The following is a 15,926-nucleotide window of genomic DNA, read 5'->3' on the forward strand; positions in this document are numbered from 1 at the left end:
AAATTCTAAGTAGGGTTTGGCTTTGAGTCAGTAAGGGTGTCAGAGTGTGTTGGAAGAGATTCAGGTGCTGGGATATCACCAAGCCTAACCAAGTGCAACAACTTCCTGTAAGCAATCTTTTAACAGTCTTGATTTTTGAGCATTTTTCTCTGTTTTGATAACCGTAAGTTTCTCTTGAGAAATATTTTCTGACAGGAAACTTAACCATGACTGAGCCAGTGCAGTGAATAAATGTGGCTATAGTTTTACAAAGAGGTTCAGCACAACCAAAACACACATTTTGGGAGAAATGAAAGATGTGCACCGCTATTCACTTGGGTTACACCACTACTATTTCCTCTGTGGACTGAGGATTTTCTTTGAGTGTCTGTCTAGTCCTGCTGGAGTCTTACCGGTTGACAGGGATGGAGGAGCAAGGCTCAGCTCTGACTGACAAGGGGGCCTCTAGACAGGGAGCGAGGGAGCCCAGGCGAGTAGTCTTCCTCAGGGATCGACTCCACCACCGACAGTAACGTGTAGTACTCGTCTTCCGCGTCCAGCACTTTGACGTGGCTGTGATGTGGAACAGAGGAAGACCGAACGAGTCAGTGGGAAAAGATAACGGTTGAGGTGGGCGGATGATTTTGAAGCCGATGCTAATGTCATGAGAATAACGTGTAATCTCAAAAGAAATACATAATTATAAATGTTTTAAAAGCAGTAATATCCACCATAGATGAGCATAAACAAGTTCAAACTCTTTGTTTGCATGCTGACCCCCTAGACTGAACCAGGAATTCACTTACAAATACAAGCCAGACCTCTGACAATTAACATTAGCATGCTGACAAAGCCTTAATGTGTAGCCTCGTCTTCATGACGCAGAGGAATTGCCTGTTATTTTCAGCGTTCCCATTTACATTATTTGAAAACAAAATCCATTTCTGGATTCTCCAATTCCACAAAGGGCCTGCTCTGTTTAGAGTTGCTGTAAGTAGGAAAGCAGTTATTTACCCAAGTTTCCTCGGCTTCCTCTTGCTCCCATGGTAATCCAGAGTTCTCTGAGGAAAGGGCCAAGAGCACACAGTCAAAAGATGAGCAGAGAGTCATTAATTTTTAATTCAAAGTGATTTTGTGTTGAATGCGAGCAGATGCTGATAATATCAGAAGTCACAGCATAATTTTTTTTGATCAAAGGGCTCAAGTGAGTCTGATGCAGCATGCATGTTGCTCAGCTTTGATAAACCACATCAATTATTCACCGTGAAGGCAGACATCCTGACATGAAAGCAACAGATAAAGAGCATAAGCACATGTTCAAGACAAGAGGCAGAGAAGCATGGGGGTGGGGCTGCAGGCCCTGGCACAGGTAGATTTAATTGTATTATCATCTGGAACCAAAGTCAGACAAAGGCCTTTATCGCCGCTTTGAACTCACATTGAGCTGGTTGTAGTAGAGGCTGTCTTCAGGGCTGTTTAGCAGCTTGGGCTGGTGGGGCCTGCGGCGAGGGGCTCTCTGCTGCAGCTTCAGCACTGGACCTGCAACACAGACACAGACACACAGACACACAAACATAGACAGACAGCACACAGACACACAGGCACACAGACAGACACCATGAGGCACGGCACTCGCCAGGCGGCCCCCGCAACAACAATAAACAACAACAACAACATCAACCGACAAGATCACAGCAGCCGTCCGCAGAACCGTCTCCCCTGCTCGAAGCCCTCAGAGACACCAAGTAAAGGACGGAAAAACGATCGCACACACATCACATGTACGTTTTAATATTAATATATGCCATTAAGTAGACCGTTTAATTCAAAGTTATTTGCTTTTGATGGATTGCATACATGCGAGTGCCGTCCCAGGGGCGGAGGAAGCCCAGTGCCAGTCTTCACTCTGACAGCAACACAGGACGGAGGAACGGCACAAAGACAGGGAGGCAGCGGAGACGTCGTCAATCTAGAGATGTGGAACTACCGCTACTGTTGGCCAGGGAGGAGGTGGTACCATTGAAGGGGTTCCCATGTTCAGACAGGGGCCATGAATATAGCCCAGCCTTCTTAATGTTCAACTCCACACAAATACCCAGGGAGCCTCTCGACTGGTCCATCCAGTTCCTCCAAGATACGTAGATGGGATGTTATAATGCAGTTCTGGGTCCCTTCAACCTTACCAAGCTCACGGTCTTCTACAGCACCAGTGTATCAACACATCCTAGCTCCCTGCTCATGGGGAACATGACTGTAGCACTGCCAATTCAGTGTTGTTTCCGCGTCACGTTCAAAGTAACATGACTGTTACTATTTATTATTCATAATACCACAGTGTGATATATCACAGTCGGTTTTCCTGTTAGGTAATGAGCTGTCTTATACGATCACTTGATTAAACAAACATGAGACCATTACCAAGGCATTGCAGATCTATTCTATAACTGTACATCCAATGTTAAGTTTTTATGAGATTTATGAGTTACAAAAATGCGTTTTAAAACTCAGACACCTTTACAACGAAGTATATATATTTAATGGTAGACGTTTCATCTTCTCCTGTTGGTTTTGGTTGAGACAGGACCTCCCTTCATCATCTCACGCTACCTCGGCATCCCAACCCTGACTAAAGCTGCACTTACTTTTTCCAGCTTAACACTACTTTGTACTCACTTTGAACAGACCTCATCGCATCTCAATCCTATAGATCAAAGCCCAGACATTTCGCCCCTTCTTCTTCACCCTCTGCTTTCTTGATGTTATTCAAACCAGCGTAAGTTTAGTGAATTCGCGCTTTGGAGATGCTCATGAAGATTCCTTTACCACATCTGAATCTGGGATATGAGGTATTATCGCACAGCACCTTTAGGGTCATCTCGTGTCCTTAAAATAAAAATAACGGTTTTTGGGGAGTCAGTTAACTACCTATTTTGTTGTGTATGCACATACTGTATTTAAATACCGCAAATATGTATAGTTATAGTTGTACTCTGCGTTGTCATGTTGTCATTTCAAGTTATAAGTCATGTGTGTGTACAGAAGGGCCGCTTGACAGTGACGTCCGCTGTCGAGCGCCTTGGAGGGGATTGTGTGGAGCCAGTCAAAAACACATGTGCAAACAGAGAAATGTAGTTTATCTGAACAGTCATTATCGACATGGGTGGGAGCCTGCTGCCATGAGCAAGAAGGCTGTGGGTGAAACCACTCCTGCTCTGAATACCAAACACATGTGAAACTACCACAGTGGATGAAATAATCAGATTCTTCCAAAACAAAGCGGGAATCTGTTAGACATGACTGAGTGTTTTTTCTTCTAATTTCGAATAAATCACCTATTTCAACAAAGATTTTGCATCGCAGGTTTTTCGAAAAGTATGTGGGACATTGTTCTGCTAATTATGTCTGAAAAGGGGTTTGATAAGCAAATTCTAAATTCTCCTGAAACCGCATCAAAGCCTCAATCACTTCTAATGAATCCTGACGGCCTTGAACAAAGTTTCATAATGCAATCATAGCGCATACTAATTGTACCAAATAGCAGCATGAACTGTTAATCATTCCAACAAAATATATGTCGTCAAATACATACATGAAATAATTATTTGTTGTGCTCTAGACTAGAAAACGAGTTAACTTAGTAAGCAAATGCGCTTGTTCCAAGTTGATTCACATCCAAACCATAATCACACTGTACTTAGTTAGGTAGACACCCAGGAACAACCTAAATCCAGCGGACTCTTAAGAGCATTACAGCACACAGATATGCAGGGGGCAGTCAGCGGAGCAGGTTCCTGCTGGGGGGAGGCAAGAGGAGACCCTCCATGGTGCCAGACTGAGGGGATCATGACTGCCCCAGCACCCAGCTGTCTGGCTGGGCTCCGTGGCAGCCCTGGGAAAGGAAGACACGGCTCCCACACAGCCAGCATCCCTGGGAGAGGAAGACACAGCTCCCACACAGCCAGCAGCCCGTTTATCCAGGCTCTGACCCGCAGCCATGACAGCGCCAAGCAGATCAGAGGGACGGGGGTCAGGCTTTCCCCATCTCCGCCTCTGTTTGGGAAATCACTGCCATTTGATCCAGGCCAGGCCCAGAGGAATGCTGCTCCTGCAGATAGGTTACAGGGACGGAGGGCTGCCAGACGCTGCTGGCATGGCAGGCTGGGCTCAGGCTGGTCTGGGAGGAGGTCAGACTGGCTCGCTGGGGCTAGGACATGAGGGGGGGGGGGGGGGGGGGGAGTTTGGTGCAGGGAGGAATAATGGCCAAAGGAGAATAGAGAAGGTGGGCGAGTCATACAATATTGATCCACTCCTATCTGAAGAAACCCTGGCAGAGTCGGGTGATCGGAGTTTGTCGTTTGCAGACACTTGCATATTTGTACGCGCTTGCTTCTCTTCTCGAGATAAAAAGGATGTTCTTTTAGAGATAGGTGTTGCTTTCATTTTCAAAGCTGCGCAGACGACTCGCAGCACACATCTCTAAATACCACTCGGTTAAATCCCTTGAAAATCAGAAACTCTCTGTCAGAAACCACATAAAAGAAGCTGCTAAAAGGGATTCTTCTGCGGAATAAATGAACGAGACGTATCGATTTACTTACTGGATCACGTGCCCGGATCACCTGACTTTTCCCAGACCACATTTAACCACTTGGGCTTTGTTTGTTCAGTTGGAGACAACCGAGGCACCAAAAGGCATGGATTATAAGGAAAAATCATCAGCAGAACTCTTTGATGTCGAAATGAGGCATGTGCAGCCCAGACCACTCTTTCCCCTCAGAAACCCCCTCACACACACACACACACGTATGCAAACACACACACACGGGGGTGCACACAAGTAAACTACCGCACACACACACACATGCGCACACACTTATTGCAAACAGAACGTCCCTGAATAGATACTGTAGCTCAAGTTGAATTCTTCAAGAAGAGTTCCAGAACTTTTCAGGACTCCTGTGATTTATTACCAATGTCTTCATTTGGGACATCGTAGTTAAATGGTAACCCATGTGCTTTGAATTATAAACCCCACTAGGAGAATCACAAGGTTCTACAGATTATCCTACAAAGGGCGGTTTCTGCATCTGTTTTCCACTAATGCAACGAGAGGATGTTGTTACTTACAACCAATTTTTCACACTGAAATCAATCATTTCCACTGACGGCGCATTTGGTACTTTGACTCCTGAAGACATCTTTGTGTGGAGGAAAAATCTCTCCAACCTTCTGGAAGTCAATCATTTAGACCAACATCTGTTTGATGTATCTGTCTGACCTACCAGCAGGAAGGCATGTTAGTTGACGGGAAGTTGCAGAGGCCAAGACCTGATCACAAAGTCATTAACAGGGTGACTACGGCCAGGGTTGTGCTACGGTTTGAGGACATCGTTAATGTTCCCTGCATTCAAAAGTTAGCAAACAACACTGGCCATTTCAGTTATGGCATCATCTCACACCGTGATTTTCACGTTTGAGGAGATTATTCAGAGGGAAATGGTGAAGGAGAGCCGTTTGGAAGTACATCCTGTTAGCTGCTCTCGCTGACATTAAGAGGATTACGTAGGTAGGAGCAGACAGAGGTAACCCCTTCCGTTTGCCGGGAGTCGTCCTATCTGCTCCAAATCTGCCGTGATGTGGCGTTGCGCCTGTAATTTGCCTAAAACGGCAGGAATGCGTCCTGGCATGGAGGATGAGAGACTCCGGCACACGCACACAGATCAATCAAGAGGCTGGAAGAGAAAGCGAGAGGGAGGGACAGTGGGACGGAGGGAGGATGTTTGTCTGAAGAACACGGAGAGGGGTGGATCATTTGTCTGGCAGATGTTTGGAGATGTGAGGCAGCTGATGGCGGTGGCTCTGGGGGGGGGGGGGGGGGGGGGGGTGAGCAGGCAGGGGTGGCTTCTGGCCCGGGGGAACGTGTTGCTGCGTCAGGGTGGTTGGGAAACGAGAGAGCTGGAGGAGTAGCGAGATGGATGGGCGAACGTGGGCTCCTCCTCACGCTGAGTAACGTCCTAGCATGGCGCTCGCTCCGGGCTTCTCCCCTCAGTGTCTCTCGCTCGGAGCTTCTCCCCTCTGTGTCTGAGCTTCTCCCCTCAGTGTCTGAGCATGAGCAAAACAGGCCGAGGAGAGAATCAATGGGCATTGATTCTCACAAAAGCACACACTGAAGGTACAGGAGAACCATAACCAATAAGTCAGTATTAGGAAACCTCAAAGGCACCGTTGCCTTTCAGTTTCCTGCTTTCTTCTCCACTATTCAAAGGAGCAGGTTAACCATCTTTGGAGACGTGGAGGTAATTGGTCTCTGTGTTGTGACTCCTCTTTATCACTCGCTCACGACTGACATGTATGTTTACCACAACTATAATCTTCAAAAAAGCCTGTTAACATAAGTAGCTCAGCCTTCATAAACCATAAAGTCAGCTCTGACTGATCCCCGGCCCCATCCTGTTTACCACGCTGAGACGTGTAGAAGCAGCTCTCTGATCATATCTGCCTTTCGCTGGCACAGGCGCTCTCTCTCTCTCTCTCTCTCTCTCTCTCTCTCTCTCTCTCTCTCTCTCTCTCTCTCTCTCTCTCTCTCTCTCTCTCTCTCTCTCTCTCTCTCTCTCTGTGTGACTCATCCTCAGAAATATTCGTTTCGTATTAATATTCAAGCTGCTAAGACAGGTAGAGAGGTATCGTACTGTAAGTGTTCTGTTTACATGACGGCACGGTGTACTGGCAACTTTTTTTTCATCAACATAAAAATCAAAGGTTGACACTTGAGAAACCTGAGTGTGTCTGTGAAGCGCTTTAATGCTGCCTTCCCCCCCCCAACAAAGGGGCTTCACCGCAGGAGAAGGCTAACCCTAGAGAATAGTCCCCTCAGACTTGTGTTCACGTACCCCCCCCCCTCGCACAGATATCTCCCCAGCTAGAGGTAATCTCCTTCAGTCGTGCTTTGTTTCATGGACAAAGGGGGCTGGCCTGATCCACCGCACAGCTGGACTCAGTCAAATTACTTAGAAAGGACTTAATGTCTATCAAATCCTGGCAGTGCTTCCGGGTCAAGCCACAAGGTTTCTGTTGTGAAACCTTGTGGGGGGGTTGTGAACCCCCCCCCGTTTCATCGTCAGGGCAGAGCACAGAGCGGACATCATATCCTGGGCTCATTTTCAGCTTTCTCCGTCGGTGTCCTGAAACACTCCAGGTTCCACCTCCGCCCCTGAGCCGAGGAGATCTCCAGGGGCGACAGCACAGGATGAGACACAGGAGGCAGCCTGCTCTCCAAACATCTGGCAGGGCCCAGGCTCGCACGACTCGCTCAACCCCGGGAGGGAGGAGAAAGAGAGGCCCCTCAGATGTGCAGGGATCAAAGCGTGCCCTGGGTGCCTGGGACAGTGTGGCCTCCCCCCCAACACATTCAAACAGGGTTTCCTGTAAAGGACCGGAGCTACGAGCGGAGCTCGCAACATAAACGGGGGGTTGGGGTGGGGGATGGGTCGGAGTGGATGGGGGAGGGTGGACAGAAGGTGGTGAATACCTGAATGTCTGTGTGTTCTCCACTCTAAACAGCGTAGAGTAGAGAGTAGAGTAGAGAGTAGAGTAGAGAGTAGAGTAGAGTAGAGAGTAGAGACATCAGTAGAGAGGCCTGTGGCTCATGGGGAGGAGCAGGTTCCTTATTCCAACATTCAGCATGTTGCCAAGAAGCTCTGCTCTCCCGAGAGAGAAGGGGATTTCAGACCTCATTAATGGGCCGAGTCATCAGGAGTTTTCCCCCCCATAAACTCTGTTCCATACTCATAACACCAGCACATTCTTAAGTCTAAATGAAGGAGTCTCATTATGCATTTGAAACAGAGGGCAAACTACATGTTATTTTCCATAAACAAAATTAAACCCAAAGCCTTTCATTTACCCCCCATATTCATAGTGACATTATACATTCATCAAACGAACCCCCCCCCCGGCTCCAATGATGGTTGGTAGTGGGGGTCACCTGTATCCAGCATTACAGAATTAGCCGCTATCTAACCCAGACCTGCTGTGACGTGCTGACACTAATCCCAGGCCCGCTGCAGAGCCCTGTCTGTGTTACATTATCACGTCTAATCCCCGTAATCTCCCGGCCGCGCTGCTAAACGCTATTCCACCTCGTTCTCGTACCCCACACTCCTGTAAGAACATTCATGAAGGGCCAGGCCCCTCTACACGGGCTGGGCTGGCGTTGGGCTGGTGTTGGGCTGGCGTTGGGCTGCTGGGGGACGGCAGTGATCAGGAGAGCCTCGCTCTGCCACCCGCTCTGCCCCCCCCCCCAGGCTGCCCGCATTAATGCAATTCATTGCCTGGGGCGGGAAGCAAACCAAACATATGTTGAACAAATCAGGGTTTGTGTATTTTCTTGTCATCGTTACTGCACCAGTCTATTCCAGCCGCTGATGAGATCTTTAGTGAAGGGCTGTGGGAGGAGGAAGAGCTTTGAAGTGCTGGTGCCACTTCTGAAAGGACCAGGGCGGCACAAGACAACGCCTAAGACGAGCTGACCCAGGTTATTAAAATACCACAGGCATGATCGCTCATAATGCTGCCTGCCTTTGTAGTCAACAAAGACAGGCAGGGGAGGATTGGTAGGGATGACAGGTTGAAAAGGGTCCCGTATTCAAAATGGCACTTTATCCATTAGAGCAGGATTCCTCCTGTCTCTCTGTGTAATTACCCGCACCCTCCAGCTCTGTGCCTGAGCTTTACCTTGTTTACCCTGCGTGTCTCTCAGGCTGCACGTCTCCCTGCGCGGCTTCACCAGCCTGTCTCCTGCCCAGCCTTCGCCTCTGCTGTCGTCTCTGCAGTCGCGGCCAACCTTGAAAGAGGAGGCAGGGGGAGACACAGGCAGGAGAGACAGTCAGTGGAGGCAGGGGGAACAGGCAAGAGAGACAGTCAGTGGAGGCAGGGGGAACACAGGCAGCAGAGACAGTCAGTGGAGGCAGGGGGAACACAGACAGGAGAGACAGTCAGAGGAGGCAGGGGGAACACAGACAGAAGAGACAGTCAGTGGAGGCAGGGGGGACAGGCAGGAGAGACAGTCAGAGGAGGCAGGGGGGACACAGGCAGGAGAGACAGTCAGTGGAGGCAGGGGGAACAGGCAGGAGAGACAGTCAGAGGAGGCAGGGGGGACACAGGCAGGAGAGACAGTCAGTGGAGGCAGGGGGAACAGGCAGGAGAGACAGTCAGTGGAGGCAGGGGGAACAGGCAGGAGAGACAGTCAGTGGAGGCAGGGGGAACCGACACAAGCTAAAGCAAGCCCCGCCGTCTCTTGTTTAGTCACGCACCGGTCATATTCATGTGATTTCAAACATGTATTTCTTTTTCAGGCACATAAGCATTAGTTTGCTAATGTTATCACATCGGTCCCCTTATTAGTCCTACCTCCAAACAGACACACACAGGCTTCATTGTGAAAGGGGAGAAAAATAACAGCATACACAGGCTTCCTTCCATATTTAATTTTTATCTTTGAATAAAAGAGCTATAGGAAAGTATTAATCTGCTTAACATTTCTAAGTACATCCTCCAAAGGATTTTGCTTTTTTAATCTTACATATGCTCAGCAGAGTTACTGGCAAAAACTGTACGTTTTCCTCATTTCATCCTTTCAACATCAAATGGTGAGCAGCAAAAATTGGATCAGACTTCAAAGCCTGCGATGTGCTCCAAGTCACGGAGTGGCTCTTCTATTTCACATATTGAATTCGAGCAGGATATCAAAGTGCTACCAAAGAACCTCAGGTCTTTACTAAAAAAGGGGTCTAACATCTGTAGAAAGAGAAGCGCAAAGACAAATCACCTCAGGGAACAGCCAGCATTTATTCTCAGCCGTGAATTTCCAGCCTTTTGATTCTCTCATTCCCGTCCCACCCTGTCTCCCCTCTGAGATGGAGTTTGGAGCGAGACAAGTCTTTTGTCTCAAGGACTCCAAAACCTCCCAGTGAATAATCTATGTTAGAGCAGCCTTGTAGTACTGTACAGTATTATGCATACAGTGCATCTCTGAAGCCTACTGCACATAAAGCAGGTTCATGTGACTGAGAGGAACTTACCTTCTCTCTCTGATCAACGCGAGCCTGGCTGTTGAGTGGGCCATTGGACCTGCGAAGGTTAACGAGAGATTTAAAAGGAACCATCCTGTAACTGCTACATTATACATACACATTCAATCTTTACAGGCTAGTTATTAATAATAATACACACAGTACAAAACACTAGTGCTTTTGTTCGTACTTTAGAGAACCTAGGACCAATGTAGATTTTGATACAGCACAAACCCCGGAAATCTGTTGGAAGCTGTTATGATGCAATGCAAGTCTTTGAAAGCAGACTCAAATAAAGATTGTTATGTACAGTAGGCGTTGAAGGGTTGAGGACAGGAGGTAGCAGGCAGGTGAGAACATCTTACAGGGGCCGAACGGCCCGATCATGTCAAAATAGATCTATATGGACAAATTCCAGCGCTGATTAAACAGAATTGTTAAGTGGAGGTTTGAAGTTTTTCTCACTGAGGAATACGATTGTAAACATGGAGAGATAAATCTCAGAAGCATCAGATCTCTGCTTGAGTACAAAACAAGCACAACATTTTAAGATGTGAACATTTCATCTCTGGGTCTAGAGAGATTAGTAACGTTGACCTGAAATAAGTCAAGATGAAATAAGTTAAGAATTCAGTTGATCTACTAGACTGGATCAAACAGATCTACTGGATCAAACAGATCTACTGGATCAAACAGATCTACTGGATCAAAAAGATCTACTGGATCAAACAGATCGGCATTGGTTGATCATATTTTGTCAATCGAATTCCAAGAACGCTCTTTATAGAGAATCTGATCTTATTCTAAACATCTAAAGTACAGAATTACAGATGCAGGTCAGACCACTTCCAGCGCTCATGTAAATCAGATTATACTACACAACTACTGAGTAGCAGAGTAAGAGCATTGTACGTTCTCTCTCTCTCTTTCTCTCTTTCTCTCTTTCTCTCGAGTGCTTAACCAGTCACTCATGATAATAACATACGTTCACAGCTGGAACTCAGTCATCTGGGCGCTCCATCAATAGAGAGAGAGAGACAGACAGACAAAATGAGAGACAGGCAAAATAAGAGAGAGACAAAGGGAGAGTGAGAGAGCCAGACAGACAGAGTGTAAGGGTATGAGAGTCTGAGAGAAAGAAAGAGAGAGGGGGAAAGAGAATGTGTGAGAATCAGAGAGAGAGAGATACAGAAAGAGAGAGTGACAGAGAGGGATAGAGTGACAAAGAGAGAGAGAGCTAGAGTGACAAAGAAGAAAGAGAGAGTGACAGAGAGAGAGAGAGCGAGAGAAAGAGTGACAGAGAGAGACAGAGTGACAGAGTGAGAAAGAGGGAGAGAGAGTCAGAGAGAGAGAAAGAGAGTGACAGAGAGAGAGAGAGAGAGAGAGAGAGAGAGAGAGAGAGGGAGATGGAGAGAGAGAGAGTCAGAGAGAGAGAGAGAGGGAGATGGAGAGAGAGAGTGACAGAAACAGAGAGAGAGAACGAGACCAAAAAAAGAAAGAGAGTGAGAGAGAGAGAGAGAGAGAGAGAGAGAGAGAGAGAGAGGGAGAGGGAGATGGAGAGAGAGAGTGACAGAGAAAGAGAGAGAGCGAGAACGAGACCAAAAAAAGAAAGAGAGAGTGAGAGAATGAGAGAGAGAGAGAGAGAGAGAGAGAGAGAGAGAGAGAGAGAGAGATGGAGAGAGAGAAAGAGAGTGACAGAGAGAGAGAGAGAGAGAGAGGGAGGTGGAGAGAGAGTGACAGAGAGAGAGAGTGACAGAGAGAGAGAGAGAAAGAGAGAGAGTGACAGAGAGAGAATGACAGAGAGTGACAGAGAGAGAGAGAGAAAGAGAGAGAGTGACAGAGAGAGAGAGAGGGAGGTGGAGAGAGAGTGACAGAAAGAGAGAGAGTGACAGAGAGTGACAGAGAGAGAGAAAGAGAGAGAGTGACAGAGAGAGAATGACAGAGAGTGACAGAGAGAGAGAGAGAGTTGGTAGTGTGTGTGTTGGAGCTTCCTGACTTCATGTGTTCAGCTGCTGCACTCCTGCGTGGTGCATACTTCCTTAATGACGGACCAGCCCATGTGCTGAGTAAACACAAACTCCCCCGCGCGGAACATGTGCATGGCAGCACACGGCCCGGCCCAGCCTGTGGCCAGACAAGTGTGCTATCTCGCTGGAAAGATATTTACTATATGTATAAACCGCCAGAGAGGTGGTGGAGGGGGAGGAGCCTGTTCCCCTGTGGTTAGAACAACAGAACATTCGAGTTTCCCTGGTGGAGCTCAGGTTGAGTGACAGGTATGCAGGCACCGCAGCTCAATAACTCTCTCTGTTGGTCTCTACTGGTGGTCTCTACTGGTGCTTCCTGTTTGAATACTGGAAGGATCTCACCTGACTCTCATTTACTGACCCTCGTAGGACACCGAAGACTAAAACGACAGTGTGCTTTGGGATGAAACGCTTCGCGTTCCTTTCACAAGCAGAGCTTGGGCAGGTTTACGGGAGCGTGAGGGGGGAGCGTGAGGGTGGAGCTGAGGGGGGAGCGTGAGGGAGGAGGGTGAGGGGGGAGCGTGAGGGGGGAGCGTGAGGGTGGAGCGTGAGGGTGGAGCGTGAGGGGGGAGCGTGAGGGGGGAGCGTGAGGGGGCAGGGTGAGGGGGGAGCGTGAGGGGGGAGCGTGAGGGGGGAGGGTGAGGGGGGAGCGTGAGGGGGGAGCGTGAGGGTGGAGCGTGAGGGTGGAGCGTGAGGGGGGAGCGTGAGGGGGGAGCGTGAGGGGGGAGCGTGAGGGGGCAGGGTGAGGGGGGGAGCGTGAGGGGGGAGCGTGAGGGGGGAGGGTGAGGGGGGAGGGTGAGGGAGGAGGGGGAGGGGGGAGGGTGAGGGGGGAGGGTGAGGGGGGGAGCGTGAGGGGGGAGCGTGAGGGGGGAGCGTGAGGGGGGAGGGTGAGGGGGGAGCGTGAGGGAGTAGGGTGAGGGTGGAGCGTGAGGGGGGAGGGTGAGGGTGGAGCGTGAGGGAGGAGGGTGAGGGTGGAGCTGAGGGGGGAGCGTGAGGGAGGAGGGTGAGGGTGGAGCTGAGGGGGGAGTTGAGCCAGGGCTCTTACCCGTACTGCTCCTCCTCCCAGGCTGTCCTCCCCGGGGCCCCTGGGAGGGAAGAGTGCCTCTGGGCCCCCTGGTCTCTCTGGGCCCCCTGGTCTCTCTGGGCCCCCTGGTCCCTCTGGGCCCCCTGGTCTCTCTGGGCCCCCTGGTCTCTCTGGACCCCCTGGTCTCTCTGGGCCCCCTGGTCTCTCTGGGCCCCCTGGTCTCTCTGGGCCCCCTGGTCCTTCCGGACACGATGGCCCCTGTAGGCTGCACGTGTAGATATCACAGTTAGACACAGTACTAGACCATAGAACAATCATATACAGTAATGCACATACACATACAGTATATACATATGTACATAAATACTGTATGCACACAGTACAGTTTATACACGCATACATACATCTGTATAAACGTATACGTATAACTATACACATGCCCATAGGCACTGAAAATCAGCTTTACTCCACATAGTTTGAATATTCACACATACAGAAAACAAACACACAAGCTCTTGCATAATTGCCATTTATTTAAAAAGTGCTTGTTCAATTAACTAGCCGCTAGTCACAAAAAAAACCTTTCTTTGCAAACGAGTGAGCAATGATGTTTCCACCCCCCAAACGGAACTATTAATTGGAACAAAGTTATTTCTGTGTTCCGCTCTGTTCAAAGTGGGGGGTGTTTCTCTGTGTCCACGTGACAGCGTGTGATTCAAAGAGGAGCGTGGGCTGTGGACGGCAGAGAGGCAGGGCAGGCAGAGAGGTAGAGAGGCAGGGCAGGCAGAGAGGTAGAGAGGCAGGGCAGGCAGAGAGGCAGGGCAGGCAGAGAGGTAGAGAGGCAGGGCAGGCAGAGAGGCAGGGCAGGCAGAGAGGTAGAGAGGCAGGGCAGGCAGAGAGGCAGGGCAGGCAGAGAGGTAGAGAGGCAGGGCAGGCAGAGAGGTAGAGAGGCAGGGCAGGCAGAGAGGCAGGGCAGGCAGAGAGGTAGAGAGGCAGGGCAGGCAGAGAGGCAGGGCAGGCAGAGAGGTAGAGAGGCAGGGCAGGCAGAGAGGCAGGGCAGGCAGAGAGGTAGAGAGGCAGGGCAGGCAGAGAGGCAGGGCAGGCAGAGAGGCAGGGCAGGCAGAGGTACTGTCTGAAGAGCCTTTGTGTTGCAGTTGTAGAATTACACACACGGGCGAAGAATGTTCAAGTACATTGTTGAGCCATAGCTGTGTTCTGTGCCGCCTAATCTGATCGATGGTGAGCATGCCCCTCCCCCCCCGACCCGCCCCCGACCCGCCCCCGGCCCCCCAAGACCCTGCTGGGATCTGACAAGCCACCGGGCTCATACATTTGAAAGGCATCTGTTTATTTTCAAAATGCAAATGCAGGCACACCTCAAAGGCTCTGAGCTGTGGAGAACACACAATGCGAGCGTGCTGGACTGTTCCTTCGGGGGGCTGAGCCCCCACTTATGTCAGGTTCACGTTCTCCACAACCCTCCCAGCCTGCCCACACACAAACACACTTCTACAAAGAGGCTGAAGGAGAGGGGGAAAGAGGGAGAGAGGGAGAGAGAGAGAGAGAGAGAGAGAGAAAGAGAGGGAGGGAGGGGGGCTACCTTCACACCAGACAACCCGTGTTTACCCATTCCACAGCACCGTTTACGAGGGCTTTAATGGAGGACGTGTACACAATGTGTGCAGGCGGCTGAGATGCTCCGTGTGCCAGATGAGGGGCAGCCCCGAGGACAGTCTCCTCCCCAGGCACCTCCTCTGCCCTGCCCCTCTTGGCTCCCTCGCTCGCCCTCCAGTGAGGGGCTCAGAGGAGGGGGAGTGGGGGGGGGGAGGGGCCCAGGAAGGTTAATGTGCCTACTTTGATCTTCGTCAAGGCACACTGAGTAAGAATTAATTTACATTTCAGATGAAAAGGTTGACAGTCTAAAAAGGCATCTTGTTTCTGGCATGTGAGAGCTGTGTAATAGACCAGGAAGTGGAGGGAGGAAGTGGAGAGGAAGCAGAAGGGATAAGCCCCTGTCTTGCCGTTACTGGGAAGGAGATGAAAGGAAGGAAAAAAAGATCTCAATATGCACTGTTCTTCTAAAACATGGGGACCAAATGCTGCCCGAACTTTCAAAAGCCTTTCTTCATACATTATTAATTAATTATTACTGTTTGGTGAAACCTTTTCGACATCACAAAAGGTTTTTCAAGGACCCAGAATAATTTTTGGCCTTACACATTTGTTTTGTGTGTGTATGGAATGCATACACAGACACAATGCATTAAGCTCACACATAGACCTATGGGAGAGTTCTAGAAGGTGCCATAACGTGCTTGGAAACAGTTGTCACGGCGACTGCAACAGTTTCTTACTGGACTGGATGCGTACGGCGGCTTCCTCCCTCTCGTTCCTGATCTGTCTGAGGTTCTGCCGAGCAGAATGGCCCCTCCAGGCTACAGGAGAAAGAGACAGAGAGAGACAGAGAAAGAGAGAGAGTAGAGCGAGAGAGAGACAGAGAAAGAGAGAGAGTAGAGACAGAGACAGAGACAGAGACAGAGACAGAGACAGAGACACAGAGACAGAGAGACAGAGAGACAGAGAGACAGAGAGACAGAGAGACAGAGAGACAGAGAGAGAGAGAGAGAGAGAGAGAGAGAGAGAGAGAGAGAGAGAGAGAGAGAGAGAGAGAGAGAGGTTTGTCATCAACCTGTGTGAAACCATCCAGGCCACACATTCAACACGAGATCCCACTTCAAAAAAAGAATGGCTAAACCAGGTGGCAACAAGACCGACCTCTGAACTCCCAACCCCACAGTCACGCCATAGTGAGAGAGCTCATCTGCT

The 15,926-nt window shown here is 49.6% G+C and overlaps 1 protein-coding gene across 1 annotated transcript in view; it reads right to left on the bottom strand.

Annotated features, from left to right (window-relative positions):
- Nucleotides 1–419: 419 nt before the first annotated feature.
- myo3b (myosin IIIB) overlaps nt 420–15,926 on the bottom strand; it is a 37,599-nt gene continuing 22,092 nt past the window's right edge. The window contains exons 20-23 of the mRNA XM_047046015.1: nt 15,455–15,535; nt 1,418–1,518; nt 994–1,040; nt 420–552 (exon numbers count right to left, since the gene is read on the bottom strand). Of these exons, the coding sequence (XP_046901971.1) occupies nt 420–552; nt 994–1,040; nt 1,418–1,518; nt 15,455–15,535 (362 nt within the window). The remainder of the gene's footprint in view (nt 553–993; nt 1,041–1,417; nt 1,519–15,454; nt 15,536–15,926) is intronic.

The sequence above is a fragment of the Hypomesus transpacificus genome, chromosome 23, assembly GCF_021917145.1.
Source record: "Hypomesus transpacificus isolate Combined female chromosome 23, fHypTra1, whole genome shotgun sequence".
NCBI lineage: Eukaryota > Metazoa > Chordata > Actinopteri > Osmeriformes > Osmeridae > Hypomesus > Hypomesus transpacificus.